This window comes from Medicago sativa, chromosome 3 (assembly GCF_051527215.1).
Source record: "Medicago sativa cultivar Bolivia chromosome 3, Bolivia_mono, whole genome shotgun sequence".
Lineage (NCBI taxonomy): Eukaryota > Viridiplantae > Streptophyta > Magnoliopsida > Fabales > Fabaceae > Medicago > Medicago sativa.
This window is the reverse complement of record NC_140751.1, coordinates 37437710-37455051: the sequence shown is the minus strand read 5'-3', so window position 1 is coordinate 37455051 and position 17342 is coordinate 37437710. Positions and strand designations below refer to the sequence as shown.

Here is a 17342-nt window from a genome sequence, read left to right as displayed (position 1 = left end):
TTTATTTAATGACTTTTGTAAAATCGATATAGGAAATTGTAAAATCGCAATCAAAATCGATGGATTTTATCCAAAATAATTAATACTAAATATATGTTATAAATGGTATATAGTCATTTATGACTTAGTTTATAAGAAATCGTAAAATCGCAATCAAAATCGATGGATTTTGTCTATTTTGGGGTTCTAATATGGATTTGAATCGTTGAAGGTGAAGAAAGTTGCAAAATCCTGAATTTTAGGATTTAAGTCCGGATTTTGACAACAATGGATTGTATCGTGAAATTAGGAAAACTGGAGTGGTTCAAGCGAAGAAAGGGACAAAGTTTCTACTTACCAGTGGGACACAGTTGCGAGTTGCGACCAATCTTTCAAGATGAATTTCAAGATATTTCTGTAAGTTCCTGAAGCTAGTCTATCTATGTTCAGTTGGCATGTTTTAATAATTGTTACTGTTGAATGTTTTGCTGGAAATTGGGAATTTGTATTATAGGTTTATCACCAAGATAATGAATCACTATTAGTAAGCACATTAATTTAGAAACGCTAAAGAAGTTATATTTGAACTTATTTGAGTAGGAAACTTATTTGAACTTTCCTGATAAGAAACATGTCACCTACACTTTTGGTAAGAGAAGGGTTAAATTTATTAAAACTTTAAATTTTGAGGGGTTGATTTTTGGTGTCATATTAGAGAACGTTTTCTGTTTTGATTTCAAGACTGACTGAGTTCATCACCAGCCTTTTCTTTTATTATAATTATTAGTTTTAAATGGAAGTTCGTCGGCAGGCTTTGCTTTAAATCATCCTGCATTGACAATAGTAAATTGTGGTGGGCTAATCTATAAATGAATCTCTGAATGGTTTCATTAGATTGCATGATGCAACTTCATATTTGGCCTATCTGTTTAACATTACTTGACGGAACTCACATTGACAGTGATGATCCTATATTGTCGGAGAAGCCGTATATGATGATGAATATCTCCAGAAATATCAGCAGAGAAGGAAGGTTTCCTGTAGCTCTAACTCTGAAGTAGATGAAAAATATCATTGGGACAAAGATAATGCAGAAGTTGAAGATTCCTCGGAGTATCAGTGAGGACAGTGACAAGCCCTGTAAACTCAAGAAATTTCCAGGCCGTACTATGAGGGAAACTACACTCAGATCTATAGACGACAGTTCATCGGTCTAAGACGTAGTAATAGAGCAACTAGAAGTCATACAACTAGACATTCATTAAACCGGAGAAGTCAATGCAGCCTATGATCACACAGATCCCAATGAGAACGGAGAATATATGACGTAAAGTGAAGAATTCAATGGAAAAAATGCTGGAGATCAAGATAGAATATATCCTGTTTCTTACAATGCAGCAAGAGATACATTATATCCTGCTGCAGGAGAGAATGAACAAAAACCAGAAGCAGGCGCCTCCAAAGTCAAGAAGTCCGGGTCAGGTAGAAGTTGAAGATATGACCAATAGACGTTGTCTGGATTTGAATGAGCTTTGACTGTATCTCTGGTTTTGATGATGGTCCCAACACAACAACGAAACATGATGCCTCGCAGGAAGTTAACGACCGGATTTCTTCTTTTGGCAATTTAAGCGGTCCTTGGTGCCTGATTTTCCACCCCAAGCAGTGTGATAGTTAGTCTTCTAGATTGAGTTGTGTAGAGTAGGTAGTAATTGTTTAGTAGCAGTTACCGGTTAGTATTTCTATAATCAAAGGGTCTACGAAAATGAATGAGAGTTTGTTGGGCGTTATTTATCCCTTCCAATCCATGTATAATAACTTGTAACTTTAAATAGATGTGATTTTTAGATTATCAACCCCTTTAGTTCCTTTTTTTCTTCCTTGGACTCGATATTGAAGCGCTGTTGCCATATTAGGGTTGTCTGTCGTCGTTCTTTGTTAATCTAATCAGATTACAAACTAGTCTTTTTCATTTGCTGAAACTGTCCGGAGAAGTCAACAATTTTTCCTTAAGTACTCTCGGATATGTATTTTAATTTAATTATGTTCTGTAATGAAAGAAGTCTCATTATTTAAGTCTTAGTCATCTTTCGATCCGAAGTAGATGATGTGGTATGCTGAGATGATATCCCACATGTGGTTTTGCTTCCACGTGGCACTGATTTGCCATGACATCAACGTCAGTCACATGATGCCAAAATCTCATACTGTGTGCGATGTCATCTACCTCGGATGTAAGGATGACATTAGAGACTAAAACGATAAGAATCTTGAATTATAGGATAGAATCTTAAAAAAAAAAAAAAAGTTCAAGGTACTACTACAAATGTATCTCATATTTTCAAAGATGCTACTGTATATTAGTTATAGACTTTATAATTTAATTAATGTAGAAAGTGGTAATGATATTTCGCACTGGTGTGAACAATAAGATATTAACTTAAATTGAATCTAATTTTAACCAAATATTTTACCGGTTTCAAACCTGATCTCAAATTTATTATAGGACAAGGTGAGTATTGTTGGGTTAGAAAAAGTGTGTTACATTTATTTATATATCTCTTATGATACCATTTGTTGTGAATGGTGAGAATCATCATGCAAATTATGTTGAATTTGTAACAACATCACATGCTTTTCTTGCTTCAATACTTGTGATACCTTTAAACTCATCTTCTCTTACCTTGCAAAGAGCATTTTCAGAGCAAGTTATTTGAAATTGTGTATGACATCTCTCTCTTTCTATTTTAATTTTCTTATGCATTTTGAAAAGCCCTTGATTTCCATTTGATCTTTTGTATTGGCAGAAAACATGGTGAGGTCTTCAAGTTGTGAAAAAAATAGTGTCATCAAAAGAGGTGTATGGATTGCAGAAGAAGATGCAAAGACACCTTCATTTGCCTCAGAGCATCATGGATCTGTTAATTTGACTTCTGTCCCTAAAAAAACAGGTTAGAGACTTGTTTCTTTTTCAATAAAATATTTACCATATGTGTTAACATGAGAAATTATTATCTTTTCCATCTTATGGTTTCTTTGTTTTTCTCATTTCTCATATTCTTTTTTCTTAGTAATTTTTATCTCACACAGATAAGTTTCATCTCATTCTTGAATGTATGTTTGATTCAAAGTGAGAGAATGTCACAGTTGATTTCACCTTTCTGTCCAACCAAATTTGCTAAAAATATATATATAAGATGATTAAATTACACATGAATATAAGGCAAGCGGACAACAAGCTCGCCGCTAGGCCTTTTTGAACGGCAAAACCAATCCTCGTAAACCTAACATTCATGGACCTAGAAACATTAGTTACTTTGAAGGCAAATTGATTTTGATTGCATTAGGTTGAAAAGTTTACATCAGGTTTTACTTCAATTTTAACATAATCACTATGAATCACGAACACCAGACACGACACAGATGTGGACACGTTGACACTGCTAATGTCATAAACATAAACATCGATGTGTGTCCGACACTGAGAGACGCCTAATCCGAGAAGTATCTCTGCTTCATTGATAATCAATTTTACAAAATTTAAGTTTATTCAAAATGACACAGTAAAGTTGATGAATACATGGATTGAATTTGATAAGAATTTGTTTTTAACAGGTGTTAAGAGGTATGGAAAAAGTTGCAGGCTTAGGTGGAGTAACTCCATGTCTGATCCTAAGCATGATGATAAGTTCACATCCCAAGAAGAAGATCTAATCGTTAAGCTTCATGCAGCCATAGGTAGTAGGTGGTCTATCATAGCTCAACAACTTCCTGGGAGAACAGACAATGATGTTAAGAACAATTGGAACACAAAGCTGAAAAAGAAGCTTTCTCAAATGGGGATAGACCCTGTTACTCACAAGCCTTTCTCTAAACTCATTGCTGATTATGGAAATATAGGTGGTGCTAATTGTCATATTAATCAAGACTTTAGGAATCAAAGATTGATCAGAAACACAAATGACCTATCAAAGCAATTGCCACCCAAAATGGAAACAGTTATGAATCTTTCACAGTTCCAAACCATCCCAATGACAAAAGTAGAAAATGAAACCAGTAATAATAATAATCCAACATCAATGTTTATGGAAGCATTCTTGTCATCATCATCATCACCATTACCTTCAACACAAGAAACAAACTTTTCTGCACCATTTAGTTGGAATGACTTTCTTCTACAAGATGGTTTTTCACAAGATGCACCTACTAATAACCTGCAAGAACAACAAATTTTAGGTGGATTGTTTTCAAAGAAAGAGGTCATGTCACACCAAGTCTCGTCATCATCCTCAGACATTTCATTCGTAGAGACCATACTCGATCAAGAAAATGAGATGTTTCTAAGCTTTCCCGAACTTTTGGAGGAACCATCCAATTACTAATCAGTTCAAAATTTCGTAATATTTTTCCAATAAGGTAGAGAGTATCATTTCACCAGCTGCCAATGACAGTAATTAAGGATCAAGCTTCATTTGTTAGCTTATGTTCCAACTTCCAAGTTCTTAATCCTTTAACCATGTATATCATGTGTGTTTTAATAATTCTTCTCGTTACAAAAAAATTCATTCTTGAATTTGTTCATAGGTGACATATTGATTTTTTGAAAGACTGACACTCCCTTTAACAACCAATCCATCGAATCATCAATTCTCGGCAAAGACTCCGACGCATCTTTTAGTCATTATACGTAACTTACTTGTCTCGAAGTTCGTTGTCTTATAAAATATTTTTTTGATATCTTCAAGTCTATTCATTTGCAGACATCAATAAACGTTGCTAAATAGGAGTATCTAATGATAAGTTTTTCCATCACCATAACTTTGTTGTCATCAAAATCATAGACTTCATCACTATTCTAGTTCCAACAACACCCACATGAAACAGGTTATTATTGGAGTACAAATGTTCATAACTGAAGACATGAAGTCAACCTGTACTGTACCGAGGGAGTGGCAACACAAGATAACAACCCATGTACTAAATCAATAAAAAAATAAATAGGCGTTTGCATTTGTTAACAAAATAAAATAATAAGTTCCCTCAAAAAAATAATATAATAAGTAGGGGTTTGCATCCACTCAAAAGCTTAAACTATAGAAGCTTTGTTTTCTTTTTTCTTACTTTTTCTTTAGCTTTGTAACCAAAAAAACAAAAGCTGCAACTATAAAAGACTTAAAAATATAATAAAATTGGAAAGTTACAAAATAATATAATAACAGTTTTTGTCCTTTATATAATTTTTAAAAAATAAAATAATTCCTGTGACCCTTTAACATTCCGTTACATGGCATGAACTTGAATAAACTCAGTCAGTATTGTATGTTTATGTAATAATCATTTTTTACAGTCAATGCAGATTCAAGTAATGATATAATCCTATTAGTAATATACAATAGTAGCTGCAATCTATCTTTCAAAAAAAAAAAAAAAAAAATAGTAGCTGCAATCTAATTGATATGTCCCAATTTCCAAATCACAATTTTTTTACATTTTGACAACAAAACAAAGCACCAATATGTTGAAAAATGAAATGAGAGAAACATTAAACAAATACGAGTGAACATTAACATGAATCAATAATATTACCAGTCCAAAAATCCATAAACTTGGCAGAGTAGTAGCTTTTAAATAACTGCTCACTGTGACATATTAAAGAGTAAAATGCTAGAATGTCAATCCAACACAGCAAAATTGGGGTGTAATAAGAAAGAAAGCAACTAGAGTAAATGCATTCGCTCCACGTAAGAGTGGTGCAACCATTGACTAAGAGGCTCCCCACAACCCACGAAACAACCTGAATTCCCATTTTCTGTGAAAAAAGGGAAACTAAATAGACGCAACAGTTCATGCACCGACTGTCTCACAAGAGAAGAACCTGTGACCCTGCTCCTTCTGCCCCATCCAGTCACAATATCTATCCGGTTAGGGCTAACACCAGATACCAGCATCTCTTTGCGAAACCAAGCAAGTGTCCTAGACAATGCAGTTACGGCTGTTCCATCAGACATGACATGAAGATTTATAAGCCAGTAACAGCGGCTTTTCTCCTTCACAGCATCTGGATATACATTTCTTTGTGCAGCCACCTCCCAAACCGAACCAGCTTCCTCTTTGAGCCCGGATTTGTGAAGAAAATCCACCACTGCATCTACAAGTCCTCGTTTGCCCTCTCTATCCTCTGAATGCATCAGGTCCAAAAATTTGCTTGCGTGATCCCTCACATTCTGACCGTCGGGCCCTGCTGCCGGCATTGACTGTAAAAATACATGAGCAGGATGGCCACTGACTTTCATCAGCTCACAACAAAATCCCATATCATACTGTGATTGTGCGTCTGTACAACAGCTGAGAAGCAAAGTGTAAGTCTGCAAAGAAGGACGTAGGCCAAGTTCTACCATGCTTTGGAGAAGATTATACGCATCTGGCAACCGATGCACCCTAAGAAATGCACTGAGGAGAGAATTGCAAGTTGGTACATTTGGAAGCAAACCTGCACTGAGCATTGCCCCATACCATTCCCAAGCCTTCTCAACATTACCAGCCTTTCCCCATAGGTCTACCAGAAGACCATAGACAGGTTCGTCTGGAACCCAATTCCTCTGCTTCATTTCAACAAAGACTGCTTCTGCTTCCTCAAGATACCCACAGTGACCAAGCACCTCCATTACAATGCTATATGTAACTTTGTCAGGTCTAAATCCAGCATTCTGCATGTCACGATATAGTTTCAATGCTGCCTCATAATTCCTTGCTTTAGCTTGCAAAGCAATCATGATATTGTAGGTGACAATATTAGGAACACAACCTTGATCAACCATTTCACCAAATAGTCTGTCAGCAGCAGCTAAATTACCAGATTTTCCCAAACAGTTGATCATCACACTGTAAGTAAACGTGTCGGGAGATAGGCCAACTTGTTGCATTCTTTCATACATGGACATGGCCACATCAAGATATCCAGCCTTTGCATGGATATCGATGAGCGTGCAGTAAGTGACACGATCAGGCTCACATCGCTTCTCCTGCATTTGATTGAAGACATTCAGTGCTTCCTTTAGGTAGTTTGCGCGGCCATAGCTGTGAATCAGGCGATTATATGTTACAACATTCGGCTGACATCCATCCTTGACCATCTGTTCCAACAAATTGTTTATGGCACCAAACTCCCTTGCACGCCCCAAGATACCAACCATGGTGGTGTAAGTATGCCCATCATGCCGGAAGCTCGGTTGTCGCTTTAACCAGTAAAAGAAGCTTAGAGCAACCGAGTGGTCTTCAAGTTGCTTTAGGACTTGGTTGCCTTGATATGCATCTATAAAAAAATTCAGATTATAAAGAGCCTCTTCTGTAGCAGGACCCCACTTTAACTGTTGAAGTATATCTTTAACAACTTCCACACCACGGCGATTTGTCTTTGCATAATGTGATTTTGATGAAGCAGTTCCTGCTGATGTTTTCAGATCCCTGGGGTATCTATTGAAGCTTTCCTTGAACGACCCCAACATCTGTGAGTTTGAAGCTTGCATGTTGCCATCAAATTTAGTGACAAATCGATTTGAATTAGTTCTTGTCCTCTGCGGCAAGGGTCTGCTGTCATGATTATTGAAAGGAATATTGGGAGCCACCTCTGACTTCCCTGTCCCTGAAGAAGCAACATGCTGAAAACCTCTACCTATCTTTGACTTATCACCTCTCCCCTTTGAACCATGATAATTACTTGTATTGTTTGATGGACCTTGCTCAGTAGAAACAGGTGGTCTGGGATGAACACTAATAAAATCTTCCTTTCTAATTTTTTTTACATTGGAAGTTCTTATGTTGGCTATAGGTTCAACCATACAATTTTTAGAGTAGCTTAGTATTCCCATCCCATCTGATAAAGGAAGCTTACTATTAACTAAATCAGAAATGAAATTGACGGCTGCAATACCGGCCCTATAAAACTGCTCACCATCAAGAGGTGAAGACTCTGTGACATGATTCTGACTATCATCAGCCACACAAGCATATGTTACGGAGTTTGATTTACTTGAAGGAAGTGAAGCAGACCTGACTTGTTGCACACTGCCAGATTTATCAACACCCTCGACCTTGTGAGAACTTGTTCCACTTGCCGGGTTTTTTGAAACTGAGGTTCCTTCTACTCGAGATGTAGCGTTGGCTACTATAGAGGTTGGCTTCTGTGCAAGTGTGTTGGCTACTATAGAGGTTGGCTTCTGTGCAAGTGAGTTGGCTACTATAGAGGTTGGCTTCTGAGCAAGTAAATCTTGATCCCTTTTCCTCTGTTGTCTTATTGACGCACATGTTTCGTCCTCATTGCATGTGCAGGAATTAGCATCTGGTGCATTACATCGTGTACCACCAAGAAAAAAGCTCCTAGCACTGCTAGAAAAGGTACTGATCGGCTTTGACCGTAACATATTCTGCAAATAAAGTTCAATATTACAAATAATTAAATTCCAGAAAAATGAAACAAAATAGGCAGCATTAGCTGAAAAATGACAATTTTTTGAGGAACTTTCTCGACATCAAAAACAACATATCAACCTCCGATCGAAGGTGTGTTCAATGTCCAATTGTGTTCGTGTGCAGACATAGATAGACCCGAAACAGACATATGTGATTACATTTAATTATTTCATTTTCTCAAATTATTATCAGTTTCTAAGTGTCAGTGTCATGTCCAAATCGTGCTTCATTTATAACAACAACTACTGTGAACCATAAACGTAAGAACCATGTTAAAGCTAACATCTTTCGACACTTTATCATCGGCTATAAAACACTAAGGACTAAGAGAAACTCTAGACATGTGTACATTATAATCATCATCATCATCAACAATAAACTCTCTTACCAATACCTAATCAGCTACAATCACATTGAAAACAGATGATTCCACCAAATAAAATAAATGTTGGAGCAATCAATCACATTTAATCTCTCAATCCACAATCACTAAAAACATAAAGCTAACATCAACTACCGTGAAACATAAACGTAAGAACAATGTTAAAGCTAACATCTTTCGACATTATCATCAGCTATAAAATACTAAGGACCTAAGAGAAGTTCTAGACATGTTTACATTATAATAATCATGATCAACAATAAACTATTTTACCAATACCTAATCAGCTACAACTGAAAACAGACGATTATGTTAGTGCAATCAATCACATTTAACATCTCAATCCATAACCACTAACAGTAATCAATCCTAGTTGATATTATTTTTAAACAATTAAAAAACACAGATTCAAAATCAAAAACCCTTTTTTTTCTAATAAATAACAAAAAAAATCAAACTTTTTCAACACCCATCATCAATAAGAAACAGAGAAGTTAAAAAAAACAGGGTTATATTCAAAAGGATCAGAATTCTCATCTCAATAAAATGATTCAAAATTATAAAAAAAAAAAACCCCAATTTCCAATAAATGAATAATCTTTATAAAAACAAGAGTGAAAAACAACAGAAGGGAATATCATAGCACTGTAATATATAGGGGCTGTATAAGAAAAATGAAAATGAAAATGAAAAAGAAAAACCTAATAAAAAGCGATTAAACGAATAATAATAATGTGGATAGTGAAGTGAAGAAAGAACAAACCTGCATGGTTCATAGAAGAAAGGGATGATGATCGGGAAAGAGGTGGCGGCTGTGTTAAGAGTGTTGTGTTGTGTTGTGTCAAAGAGCGATGAGACTTTTTCCAAATGTTTTGGGACATAAACAAACAGTATATGATGAGCTAACCCTCGCTTACACACGCACACACTCTCTCTCCTTTTTTTTTATTTTTTATTATTATTTATTGTGTATTTATTTATGCTTTTATTACATGATGCGTGTCATCGACTTGGGCCGCAAGTTTTTGCCTTTTGCCCTTGCCCCAATGTATATTTGTTTGGTTCCACGGAAACTAGAAGAAAGACTTTTCATAGTACTACTAGTATTCTTAAAAAAAATGTGAGAAAATATTTTCAATGTAATCTCAACAAGAAATAGGGTAGAATGAAATGAAATGGAATATGCTTTTTATACTCTAAGTTGTGAAGTATGTGTGTAAAAAATATTTTTATATAAGATAGATATTTGAATACCTAATAAAATTAATATATTTTATTTTTGGTTGATGTGTACACCATGCGGTCACTAATATAAGTAAAAGTTAACATTTTAGATTCATTCATTAAATGATGTATGTGGTCTATAATAAAGACTATATACATCATTAATTGAAGGAATGCAAACTGTAAATTTTTCCTTATATTAGTGACTGGAGGGTGTATACAAAAAATATATGTTGGAAGAGGTAATCTCTCTTAAATTGATTACAATTATTTCGAATAATTAATCTTTTCAATTGTCCGAGACTAAAAGTAGAAATAAGTCAAATCAATTGATAGAAGTCTACGACCTAGCCTATATCAAGTAAATTACACCAATTTCTTTTAAAGAGAATGTTAACCAATGTCATTGTGACATTGGTTAAACATTCAAAACAAACAAGTTTTTATGAAAAAATTGTGTAATCATTACTTAGTCAAAAGTAACATCTTATATTTACATGACAAAATTTTTATTCGTAGAATCCTTAACCAATGCCTTGAAGGCAATGGTTAGCAAGACCCTTTTTTTAAAATAGACGAGACAACGATTTTTTTTTTTTTAATTCTATTTTACCAAACATGTCAAAATATATGTCATATAATAGTCTTGTGGGTCTATCATAGAGGTCTACTTAAGCAAATAACAATATTTTTGTTACTTTTATTATTATTATTATTATTATTATTATTATTATTATTATTATTATTATTATTATTATTATTATTATTATTATTATTATTATTATTATTATTTACACTAAATTGTGTTATAGGCAATCGACACAACCAACTACAAAATTGCCCATTCTCTCTCTCCCCCTCTCTCTCTCTCTCTCTCTCTCTCTCTCTCAACCACTGTTCACACCATCCCACCAAGTCGTTTGTAGTCTGTCACCGGCGGTAAAACACAACAGCATTGAATTATCTCATGTAAAATATTGTCCCTCAATGACTTAATTTCAGAATCAGATTTCGATGAAAGTGTAGAAAGCATGGGTCTCGACGGTGAGAAATATTGTAGAAAAAGGCTTGCAAGCAAAAACGAAGGTAACAAGGTCTGTCATTAGACGAACATGACACAAAATAGAAGAATAGAAATGGCAAAGTTCGCACCGGAGGAAATATTGGATTCTTCACCCCTATTTTTGTGCCTTGGTCAAGAAATAATGCTCAATTTTTGTCTTGGCTCGATCCAGGGGCGGATCTCTTTAGAGAACCCCAGGTGTCATGGTATCCCCTAACTTTACTATATATATCATATTAGGCCTATTTATACAACATGATTCACTTGGTTGCAGTGGAAAGGTGGCGTGTCTTTCAGCAAAATGTCGTTGGTTCGAGTCCCATAGCTGCTTATTTTTTAATATTTCTATTTCTAATGTAATTTATTTTACTATTTTAATTTAATCAAAAAAAGTGTTCCTATCTATTTCTAATGTAATTTATTTTACTATTTTAATTTAATCAAAAAAAGTGTTCATATGAGGATTTGAACTGACTCCCCATCATTATGATCCAGCAAAACTAACCACTTAACTTGTTATCTACTATTTGTTTTAACTTGAAACAGTTTAATATATAATACATACATTTTTGGCACCCCCAACAAATTTATTCAAGATCCGCCACTGGCTCGATCCATGGAAGATACAATCTTCTTTTGTTTTCACACGCCTCACAACGACAGTCTTGAAGGAAGGAACATTAAGTTCAACTCTTTGAATCTCTCTGGCTAACCATTAACGTTGACGGAAGCTGCTTTTGTAATCCTTCTAGAACTGGCATTGGTGGTATCAGTTGAAGATCCAATGGTGCTTAGCGTGTTGGATTTTATGGTTTCATTATGGAGTAGGTCGCGATCCACTTGGGTTTGCCTTATGATGTTGGCATGAGACCTTGAAGTGTACTCATCCATCTTTGATTCAATTCAACCTGGTACCAATTTGGATGAGATAGTTTACTTCTTAAAAAAAAGAGTAGATCGCAACTGTATTAAATTTAAATAATTTTTCTATACTATTATAAACTTATATATTTTGTAAAAATATATTTACTGATCTTTTTAAAAAGAAATATGAAATTTACAATTACAAAATTTTGAAATCAGGTATCCCGTGGATACACACATGATCACTACTTTTTTTTTAGGACGCAATTGTGTTAAATTCAAATAATCTTTCTATATTATAAAAAACTTTCCCTCAAAAAAAAATATTATAAAAAACTTGATATATTTTGTAAATATATATTTAATGATTTTTTTTTACATATAAATGTAAAATTTCCAAACTTACCCGTGAATACATGGAAGATCGCTGATCCTTTTTACATATATACTAGACTTTAACCCGTGCGATGCACGGGTTTTGTATATAAATATCATATTGATTGTACATTCAATACTATGTTATGAAACGACTTCAAAATTCAACAACAAAAAATGCAAAAATTACACTAATTTAAGTTATTAACTTTATTTTCTTACCAAATAATATTACCAGGTCGTGTTCTTGAATTTCTTTTTCCTCAATCTTCATATTTGATTACATTCATGTTAAAAGAACAACTAAAATAAACTAATTGAAAATAGTAAACATGTTTGAAAAGTCAAAGGGAGAAATCAAAGTAATGTTATAATCTAGTGTAGTGATTTTTGAAAATAAAAAGTCAGAATAAATAACTTCAAGTAATATAATATATGACAAACAAAGAGGCCAACAAAATTACACTAAAAAATGAAGTTTCTAATGACAAAATTATCATCAGAATCAGTCAAATTATCAACAATTTTAAAAATGCAACTTTAATATCGTAACACGTAGTAAGAATACACCAAGAAACTGATCCTAACCGCAAGGGCCGTTAATTCTATAAAAATGAAAAGGAAAATGAACTTTTATGTGGTAACTGAAAGAAGAAGAAATATGAATAGGAACTTTTATGTGGTAAACGACAAAAAATAATAACATCATCAACAACAAATATAATAATAATAATAATAATAATAATAATAATAATAATAATAATAATAATAATAATAATAATAATAATATTTTAGTACGGTAGGGTGTGTGCGTCTTTTAAAAAATGTTTTAGTACGGTATATCAATTTTGGAAGCAACAATATTTCAAACAAAAAGGAAGTGGCTTAGTGGTGAGAGTTCCAATGTGTAGCCAAAATGGTACCCGGTTCGAATCCCGCCAAAAAGGGCGGGATTAGGGTTAGGTCAGACTGTCTAACATTTATATATACTACGCACGGGTCATATTCACTGTAAAATATAGTCTGTATTGTATAAAGTATATATAGAAATGAAATAAAAAGTTGATGTTAAATAAGGTCTAAAGTATATATAGAAATGAAATAAAAAGTTGATGATAAATAAGGTCTCCAATTTTTATTTATATTTTAAAATTTTACTTGATAAAAAGATCTTATTAATTTTGGTTAAATTTAAAGGTCTCGTATTTGAAAATTTCTGCTCTCCGTTGTACTTTATTCCACATCAGTTATTATACAATCAAACTTGTTATTTATTTAAATTTCTTTTTTGGAATAAGACAACAAATAAATTCATTAAGTTAAGGCACAATAGTATGAGTCTAATAGGTTTAGATCATACACCTTTTGCTCCGCGCATATTTGCAACTTTGAATTACACCAAATACTTAAAGCAACACCAATGTATCACAAATTATACATACATAATTAGTAAACACTTATAGTATTCTTGTACAAAAACAAAAAAACACTTATAATATTTATTTGTCACCTGTACCATTGCTCTTATGTATTGCATGATCAGCACTTTTTTCATTCCTCATTGAGTATATCTTGTGCTACATTTATGCATAAACCAGTATACCCAACAGCTAAATTATCTTCCTTCCTACTTCAGTATTTTTAACTTCAACAAAGAAGCAAAAACCTCCATACATGTTTGCCAAATGCCTTGCAACAACAGTCCTGAAACTCCAATAATTGACATATCTTTCTCTCGCAATATAAACCTCCAAAAATTGCATTAGTGAACGCACACATATATGACAATCATGAGATATTATTGCATTAGTAAACCTCCAAAAATCATGAAATTCAATATACATGATGTGGATTATTTATGCAAAAATGAAGTCTCCCACATAAGATATAATGATTTTTATAAAGTTATCGTTTGCTGGACAGGTTGTTTGTAACAGAAAAGCAGGATATCAAAATTGTAGTTTGTAATGCTTAGTAAGGGAGAAGACATTGGATTAACAGCTAAGTAGCATAATTGTATTTATTTATAGAGCAATTCTAAAATACTTCATGCATATATTGCAAGCATTTGTGCAAAGAATAGATGGAAAAGAATAGATGAAAGACAATTTTAAAAAGACGGCTCAAAATTAAATACACCATAAAAAACAAAAAAAATAGCACTACAATTATAATTAGCCTACGGTACGTTGCAAAATTTTATATATTCTTGCTTACATTTTTTTCCACCTTCCTTTTATTTTTGGGATTCATAAAAGTAGAGATCAATGATCTTTTGCCCTCTTTTGTAAAAAAAAAAAAAGCAGAGATCAAAATTGTCAGTGAAATTTTATTGGAGACTAAAACCAAAAGTTTGAATATTTATAATCTAATGTTATTCGTGATTATTGTCATAGTATTATTCCCAACTCATCTTTTGTTATGTATCGATGACTCAATATTAATGGATGAAACATATAGTTTTGTTAAGAAACATGGACACCAAATAAAAGTTGCAGAACAATTTGAAGCAGTACATAAATTTCTCAACACATAAATATAAGTTATATAACAAATAGCAATTTGAACCAAAGTGTCCTAAAATATGCATAGCAAATAGCATAATTTGCATACCACAAAAGGACTGACATACAAAGGTTACTCTTTCAGCCCAAGGTGTATCCGTTACTGTAACAAACGAAAATTGTCATTAGTTTCACAATACCCTACTCACTGCTTAGCAACAGTATTAATAGAAATGACAAAGGACAGTCCTGAAGTATCAAGTATTAGAATTCATGTTACATATCTTCTCACTCAATAAGAGAAATCCTAGAAAGAAAAGAAACCTTAAAAATTGCAGTCCAATACTGAATCCTAAAAAAAAGAAACTTACACATATTATAAGATTTATAATTCGAATTTCAAAGTAAAAACATAATAGGGTTACAGAAAAAATCAGGACTAAAGATTTTTCCGTAAAATATAATATATTGAACGATGAAAACTTACACCTGTCGTGAGGAATTTATCAAGAAAGCATACATCCCGAATGTATAGCGAAGAAAACAGGGTAATTGGATGCTAAAATTGTTTTAAAACACACATAGCAGATGAAAAGGAATAAAGCCTGCTTCAATACAATTATGCCTGTCGCAAGGTTGTCGTGAAAACACAATTCGCGATATCTATAGGGTTAAAAAATCAAAAATCAACAAAAACTTGTAATCAACAATTAAACATCACCAAATAGGAATACAAACTTAAAATCAACACGAAAATCAAGTTAAAAACATAAAACTAATTGAAGCAAGAAAATTCAGGGATATCATAATCACGAAAATTACAGCATAACAACATCATAGATGTGGAATTAAGATCAAATATATAGTAGTATCTTCAATCCCTAATGAGGGATATCATAATCAAATTCAAACAAAGTTCTTAATTCACATAATTAAAAAGGGATTAAAATTAAACATTCGCAACCCACTTACACGATAGGTCTTCTACATCGAATAATCACCGTTCTGCCGCCGTCTTCGATCCATCAGATCTTCTGTTCAAGAAATCCAGTCAACTATCAAATGAAACAATGAAATTGAAGAAAGCGAAAAACGATTAAAGTAGAAAGAAAGAGGGAAATCAGAAACCAATTGGGTTGGCCATGGTAAGGGCAGTACGATCATGGAGAGGGAGAGAAGGAGAGAAATAGAGGTGTCATGGAATGAAGCTAGACAGATGAGAGTGATTCAAATAGGGGTGTCAGCGTGTGAGGGAAGCAGTATAGATGGTTGGCATAAAGGAGACGGCGAGAGAGAGGAAGTGAAGAGAGAATTTGGAAATACAGAAAAAGAAACTGAAATACAGAAAAAGAAGAAGAATTAGCGTGAGGGAAGAGGGCTTTCGTAATATTATCTGTTTGGGAAATAGTAATTGGGGAATAGTAATTGTCAAATAAAAAACTAATAGGAAAGTAATGAAATTGATGCGATGCATTTTTTTAGATGTAATTTGTTACGGGTTAAATATGAAATAGTTGTTTCGGAAAACAGAAGAGATAAATATGAAATAGTTGTTTCGGAAAAATAGGGCTATAGATAAATATGAAATAGTTGTAGGGCCAATTTGTTTCGGAAGTAGAGAAAAATATGAAATAGTTGTTTCGGAAAATAGAAGAGATAAATACGAAATAGTTGTTTCGGAAAATAGAAGAGATAAATATAATATGATCAATGGCTAAAATTGAATGACGCCTAAATGCGCAAGATCTAATGGCTTAGAAAAGTGGAGGAAAAAATGGGGGGAAAAAATTAGGTTTAGGGTTAGCTTTACGGGTTAAGCTTTAGTAAATAAGATATTATTAACAATTTAATATATTTTAAATTAATATTTGTTGAGATTTTTAAAAGAGAAATACGAAATTTACAACTACAAAATTTTTGACCAAAAAAAAAAAAACTACAAAATTTTGAAAGTTGGTACTCGTGCGTACAAACAAGGTCGCGGCTCCTTTTTTTAGGTAGGTCGCTATAAGGATTTGCACACATATGGATTCTAGGAAAATGAATAAGAATACACCCAAATTTTGATATAACGACGTATAATTTGGGATGGAGGAGTATATTATCTACCCAAAAAAAGTATAAACTATCTACATAAAGAAAAAAGAAATTACTAGTATAAACCAACATTTTTGCTTTAAAACACATGCTTTATATTTTAATCAAAAAAGATGGATGGTCAATGGTTAAAGGTTTCAGGGCCGGTTCAACAGATTAAGAGGCCTAAACCAAAACAAAATTACGCGGCCTTTTAAAATAATGTTTTTTAAGCAAAATACCTATAAAACATTAAAAAAAAATGAATTTTGTAAAGATTAAAATTTGAGCTAATGACCAAGAGTATTTGAGGCCTCTTCAATAACCAATTAAACCATTGAAAATTTCTATAATTTATTTGCTATACTATATATTTATAGCCAAATTAGTTTTCTTTAGGCTTTTT

The 17342-nt window shown here is 33.1% G+C and overlaps 2 protein-coding genes and 1 long non-coding RNA gene across 3 annotated transcripts; 2 read left to right on the top strand and 1 right to left on the bottom strand.

Annotated features, from left to right (window-relative positions):
* Positions 1-175: 175 nt before the first annotated feature.
* Positions 176-1835, top strand: LOC146937462 (uncharacterized). Its single transcript, XR_015030943.1, has 2 exons — positions 176-396; positions 941-1835. It is a non-coding gene; the product is annotated as an uncharacterized LOC146937462 (long non-coding RNA).
* A 421-nt stretch (positions 1836-2256) lies between these two features.
* On the top strand, positions 2257-4520 carry LOC146937461 (transcription factor MYB35-like). Its single transcript, XM_085751766.1, has 3 exons — positions 2257-2702; positions 2787-2930; positions 3595-4520. The coding sequence occupies exons 2-3, from the start codon at positions 2792-2794 to the stop codon at positions 4359-4361; spliced, it is 906 nt and encodes a 301-aa protein (XP_085607892.1). The 5' UTR covers positions 2257-2702; positions 2787-2791; the 3' UTR covers positions 4362-4520.
* Positions 4521-5521: 1001 nt separating this feature from the next.
* On the bottom strand, positions 5522-9695 carry LOC146937460 (pentatricopeptide repeat-containing protein At1g18900-like). The gene is made up of 2 exons (XM_085751765.1): positions 9594-9695; positions 5522-8402 (listed from the first exon to the last, which is right to left on the bottom strand). The coding sequence occupies exons 1-2, from the start codon at positions 9597-9599 to the stop codon at positions 5697-5699; spliced, it is 2712 nt and encodes a 903-aa protein (XP_085607891.1). The 5' UTR covers positions 9600-9695; the 3' UTR covers positions 5522-5696.
* Positions 9696-17342: the final 7647 nt, after the last annotated feature.

Excerpts from the sequence above, each read along its gene's own strand:
- LOC146937461 (XM_085751766.1), top strand. The coding sequence starts at position 2,792 with ATGGTGAGGTCTTCAAGTTGTGAAAAAAATAGTGTCATCAAAAGAGGT. Across the intron at positions 2,931-3,594 it reads TTCTGTCCCTAAAAAAACAG|GTGTTAAGAGGTATGGAAAA; the intron begins GTTAGAGACTTG and ends TGTTTTTAACAG.